The following is a 6,173-nucleotide window of genomic DNA, read 5'->3' on the forward strand; positions in this document are numbered from 1 at the left end:
GTTCACATGTACAAATTGGTGAGGATTTGATCAAGCCTTTCCTAGGAAAGGGGGTGTAGGGCTTGGGGGGATACCTTGGGGGAAGACGTCTCCAAGTGGGCTCTTTCCCTGTAGTTTGTGTAACATGCTTGGTGGTGGCAGCATAGGGTTCAAGGACAAGGCAATGTTTGTACCTTGGGGAATTTTTTTAACCTCAGCTGGTAAGAATAAGCTTAGGGGGTCTTTCATGCAGGTCCCCACATCTGTACCCTGGAGTTCAGAGTGGGGAAGGAATCTTGACAGGCACCCTTGAAAATTATACCTGTGATGTCTAACAATCCATGTAACAAAGCTTCTCCTTAATTATGATCTCTTGTATCTTGACAGATGGAGCCTGTGACTGGAATAGAGAAGGAAATCTACTCCAGGATATAGGAATTTATCCTTCTGGGCTTCCCCCGTAGTTAATATTTGCAGATCTCTCTTTTTGTGGTGCTTACCATGATGTATGTCCTGACAGTTGCAGGAAATGTTGCCATCCTAGTTCTAGTGAGGGCCAGCCATCAACTCCGCACCCCCATGTACTTCTTCCTTTGCAACCTCTCCTTGCTGGAGATATGATACACCACAGCCTGTGTTCCCAAGACCATTGAGATTTTCCTGGGGAAAAGCAGAACCATCCCCTTTAGTAGCTGCATCCTGCAGATGGACTTCATTTTCTTCCTGGGGGGCACAGAGTATTTCCTCTTCTCTGCCATGGCCTATGACTGCTATCTGGCTATTTGCTACCCATTGCACTATAGCACCATCATGAACAGCACCTTGTCTGCTCAGCTGGCCTTTGGCTCCTGGATGTGTAGTTTCCTGGCTATTTCTATCCCAGAATCTCTGAGAGTTAGATTGTCCTTCTGTGGCACTAATGTCATTACTCATTTCTCCTGCAGCATGGATTCCTTAATCGTTCTCTCCTGCCCAGACACCTATGTGATTGAGATGGCAGCTTTTATCATCTCGATCATCGTCATCCTGGGATTATGTTCAATAACTCTTCTCCTACATTTACACCCTCTCCACCATACTGAGAATCCCGTCAGCCCAAGGCCAGCAAAAGGCCTTTTCCACTTGCTCTTCCCCTCTCACTCTTGTGATTATATGGTACAGCTCCACCATCTTCCTGTATGTCAGGCCTTCCAGACAGAATGCCTTGGACATGAACAAGACTGTCAACACTTTGAATACTATTGTAACTCCGCTGTTCAACCTCTTCATTGACAGTCTGAGAAACAAAGAGATGAAGGAGCCTTTATGGAAGGTATTCAGTGGGCCATGAAGTTGTTTTTGAATGGCTTAGATGTTACTGGGTCTGATTCTCAGCCTGTGCTCATGTTCCCTTTGGTAGTAACCGTCCTTGTTGTTGTTCTTTTAATCCTGGTTCCAGTTTTACATTTACAACTTTGGTATTTGGGTAAAATGTTCAGAAGTGCCTAAGGGCCAGATTTGCAAAGGAATTTAGGCACCTAAAGATTCAGATTGGCCCCTAAACACCATGAAAGATGTGGTTTCTAGGAGCCTAATTTTTATTCAAAATCTACTGGACGTGAGCTCCTAAGGGGCATATTTTCGAAGATATTTAGATGTCTAAAGATGCAGATAGTTGTTTAGTGGGCTTTTCCAAAGCACTTCAGCAGATGAGGCACCAAAATCCCATTGATTTCAGTGGTAGCTACAAATACTTTTGAAAATCTGTCCCTTAAAATCTCTCGAGAGGTCCCATTGGCATGAATGAACATCTTTCAACTGAATTAAATGGCCTTTCGATCAGGCCCTATGTAGACATTACTTTTAGCAATTCACATTTAGGCCCCCATCCTGAGATCCTCACTCAAGTGCTAAATTATATTATTTTGAGTCGTCCACTTGACTCTAATGGGACTATTCACACTAGGAAAGAAAACTTGTGCATAAAGCGTGTGCAGGATGAAGACCTTAGTGACACTGAATTTGCACTCAGAAGTTTGTCCTAAGTTTAAATTTGTAGCAACTCCAGAGTTTTCATTATCTGTGATGTATGACTGGTTGGCCAACTCACACGACATTGTGTCTGTTCCTTGGTTCAATAGCTGAAAAATTATTAAACAGCAGACTAAAGAACAACATGCAGGAAATAAAGAATGATGAACAACGATGGTGGATTTTTTTTTTTAATTAGTGAAGAATTTCAAAAAATCAAATTTATTTCCCTTTTTAAGGGTTCTAAGTTTGGGGGTCCTACATATTGGTAAATGGAAACAATTCAATCATGTTTTTTTATAAAGTTTTCCGTTGAAATGTGGTCAAAAATTGAAATGAAAAATTGAATTAAAAAAAGAAAAAAAAATCACTAAATCAACAGTTCTTTACAAAAATTTTTATTTTTGAAAATGGTCATTTTTCAACAAAAAGGAATTACAAGGGCGAAAGAATTTCAATTAATGGTGATCAATATGTTTTCACAGAATGTTTTTTATCAAATGAACTTGATTTGACTGTGACATTTCTGATTGTTAAAGGCAATGGTATTGATGTGATAGACTTGCATTTTTCTAAAGGTTTGATTCAGGGTAACATCACACTATTTAAAAATAACACTACACAAAAACAATAGTAAATTGATTAAAAACTGGCTAACTGATAGTTCTCAAAACATAACTGTTGATAGGAACTGTTCATTTTAATGGGTGATAGATGCCTAGATGCTTTTGAGAATCCCACTAGGTTCCTGAATACCTTTACATATCTTGCCCTTGATGCCTGACTTATTTGTATTTTTGTTTATTTATATCTAGACCAGTCTTATCATCAGAGTGTAAATAAACTTTAACTTTTACCTTTGTATCCCCCTACCTTTTGGAAAGTGTTTTACTTATTAAGGCTGGGGATTTCAAAGGAGGTAAAGACGTAGGCTGGGTTTAACAAAGGAACTTGAGAGAGTTTTAATAGAATTTTTGCACCTATGTCCCTTTGGCATCTTTGGAAGTCCCAGGCCTAATTAGAGCTGGTTGGAATTTTCATTGTAGAGGAAATTCCAATATTTTGAAATTGTTTTTTATCTCAAATCTGGATGAAAATTTAAAACGTGCTGATACAGACTAATACGGCTACCACTCTGAAACTTGTATTTAGCTGTGACATTCTGAACACCTGTCCCAAACCCGAAGAAGAGCTCTGCGTAAGCTTGGAAATTTGTCTCTCCCAACAAGAGAAATTGGGCCAATACAGATGTTACTTCACCCGTTGCTTGGAAAACCCCATCAAGGAGATGACATACGGGCACGCCCAATAAATGAGAAAACACTGACAACACTGTCTATCCAAACACTCAGCCTCTCCCCAGGCAGAGGAACCAGAATGGAGATGGGGGTGGGGGGGCAGGGGGCCATGGCCCCATCACTTTTAAAAGTGGGAGGGGTATGTTCTCCCACTTTTTACTGGCCTTAAGGGTGAGCGATGGTGGGGAGGGGGCAGAGAGGAGCAAGCGTGGGGAAGGGCCTTGAGGGGAAGAGGCGGCACGAGGGTGGGGCTTCGGGGGAAGAGGCCGTATGGGGGTGGGGCCTTGGTTCAGGTGTCGGTGGCCCCCCCACTTCTAGGGAGCTTCCAGCGCTCCTGTCCCCAGGCACTCCCACCTCATAAAGAAACAAATCAATCCACCAGTAAAAAAAAACAAAAAAACCCCTAAAATAAAATTTAAAAAATCTGAGAAAGAAGCAAGAACCAAACAACTGCACTGATACCACAATCATATTTTTTACCCTGAGGGGAAGAACAAAAAAAGGAATGGAGTCTCTGGCTCCTCAGGGTCTACTAGGGGCTTTGCTATGGCTCCCGATTTTATGTGGAAGGTGCTCAGATAGCATGGTGTTGGGTGACAGTGTGGAATCCTACGATAGATGGATAGATTAGATTAGATAGAACGAACTCCTGCAAGTCCTTCTTACATGGGATTATGGCTGGCACCTGACACAGGGTAGGACTCTGCACTTAAATACATCCCCTGTCTCTTTGTCATGTGCTAAAATTAAGACTTCCAGACCCACCAGCCATGCTCCCCCCTCCCCCCATCACTTGCAGACTCCCTATATAGCAAAAGACTTGTTCCATGCAGCAGGGCCTGTAGGTGAAAGGCAACAAAAATCAAAGGCCCCAGACTTCAGTCTTGATTTCTCTGAGTGACAGTCCTTCAGCAAAGTAGCGGGCACCTTTCTCAGGTAGGAGGAGAGCTGCCATGAACAAAGAGCAATAGACGGCTATTGAACAAGCCCAGACTTCTGCAGTCACCATGTCAATATTTACCCAGATAGCAAAACACAGAGTTCATGATCTGATGCTGCCATATCCCACTCTGTCACATCAGCAAACAGAAACCTAAAAGCTATCATACCCCAAGCAAAGTTTTGACCCCCAAAAAGGAGAAGAACCAGAGACTCCGTGAAGTCTAATGGCTACTGATTTTATGTGGAAGGTACTCCTCTGTAGCATGGGGCACGGGTCACTTGCTGGAGGATTCTCTGCTCCTTGAGGTCTTTAAACTACAATTTGAGGACTTCAATAGCACAGATATAGGTGTGAGGTTTTTTTTTGTAGGAGTGGTGGGTGAAATTCTGTGGCCTGCGTTGTGCAGGAGGTCAGACTAGATGATCATAATGGTCCCTTCTGACCTAAATATCTATGAATCTATGAAAACATGGTGAGGGGTGGCAGTATAAAAGCATGAGATCGATAGATTTTCATCTTACTTATACTGGTATAAACTGAGAAGAACTCCACTGACTTAGTGGAGTTAGTGTGGATTTACCACTATACAGACAGCATTTTGCATAAAAAAATCACACACCATATTCTTATGGGGACAGTAATGTCATCAGTTGATTGTATTTGCTAAAACAACACAGATAAAACCATGTTCATCAGAGAAACGCAGACATTTTATTCTTGTTGAATAACCTCCACCCAGTCAGTTTCCTCAGGGAAGCTTTGATTTCCTTGTTCTTTATGCTGTAGATGATCGGATTCATCTCTGGCAGCAGCACAGAATAGAGAACAGCCACCACGAGATCAAGAGCTGACGGAGAGCTGGAGATGGGTTTCATGTAGGCAAAGACAACAGTGGAAATAAACATGGAAATTACAATGAGGTGAGGAAGGCATGTGGAGAAGGTTTTATGTCGGCCCTGCTCAGAGGGGATTCTCAATACCGTGGTCAAGATCTGAACATATGTCACAATTATAAAAACAAAGCAACTTAGAGTTAAACACACACTAAATTCAATAACCCCAACTTCATTGAAGTACGAGTTAGAGCAGGCGAGCTTGAGTAGCTGGGGGATTTCACAGAAGAACTGATCCACCATGTTGCCTCCACAGAAGGTTATCGAAAATGTGTTCCCGGTATGCAATGAAGAATAGAGGATTACACTGATCCAGGCAATGGCTGCCATTTGGACACAAGCTCTCCTGTTCATTATAGTCTCATAGTGCAGTGGTTTGCAGATGGCGATGTATCGATCGTAGGCCATGATGGTGAGTAAGACAAAGTCGGCTTCAGCAAAGAAGATGAAGAAAAAGACTTGGGCGACACATCCAGAATAGGAAATGGACCTGGTGTTCATAAGGGAATTGGCCATAGATTTGGGGATGGTGACGGAGATGGTGCCGAGGTCTAGGATGGACAAACTCATCAGGAAGAAGTACATGGGGGTGTGAAGGTGGTGGTCAAGAGCTATGGCTGTGATGATGAGAAGATTCCCTGTCAGGGCTGCCAGGTAAAGCACTAGAAACACCATGAAATGCAAAATCTGCAGCTCTCGAACATCAAAGAATCCCAGGAGAAGGAACTCGGTCACGGTGGTTCGGTTGGACATTTTCTTTCTTAGTTCATCGTGTGATGGCTGTGGAGGGAAGGACAAGAGCAATGGTCAGGGTTATAGTGAGAGAGGGAATGACTCTGATTCCCCTCTCCATGATATCTCATGGTGTGAATGTCAAAGGTGTACAGCACTTGTCACTTCCATTGACTGGAATAGTGAGAGCGCCTCACCACTCACAACCAACGCACGACTCTGGTGCGTTATGACAGGAGTGTAAATTGGCATCGCTCCCTTAAAGTCACTGGAGCTGGGTCAGTTTACACCATCTGAGGATTTGGCCCAAGATGTGGC

General features: G+C 42.9%; 1 protein-coding gene across 1 annotated transcript; it reads right to left on the minus strand.

Annotated features, from left to right (window-relative positions):
- Positions 1-4,922: 4,922 nt before the first annotated feature.
- On the minus strand, positions 4,923-5,876 carry LOC144274459 (olfactory receptor 14A16-like). Its single transcript, XM_077833299.1, has one exon. It carries the CDS (start codon positions 5,874-5,876, stop codon positions 4,923-4,925), a length of 954 nt encoding a protein of 317 aa, XP_077689425.1.
- Between the last annotated feature and the right edge of the window lie 297 nt (positions 5,877-6,173).

Source organism: Eretmochelys imbricata, chromosome 14 (genome assembly GCF_965152235.1).
Source record: "Eretmochelys imbricata isolate rEreImb1 chromosome 14, rEreImb1.hap1, whole genome shotgun sequence".
In the NCBI taxonomy this organism is placed as follows: Eukaryota; Metazoa; Chordata; order Testudines; family Cheloniidae; genus Eretmochelys; species Eretmochelys imbricata.

What these genes read in the sequence shown, in the direction of transcription:
- LOC144274459 (XM_077833299.1), bottom strand. Translation starts at nt 5,876, where the DNA reads ATGTCCAACCGAACCACCGTGACCGAGTTCCTTCTCCTGGGATTCTTT.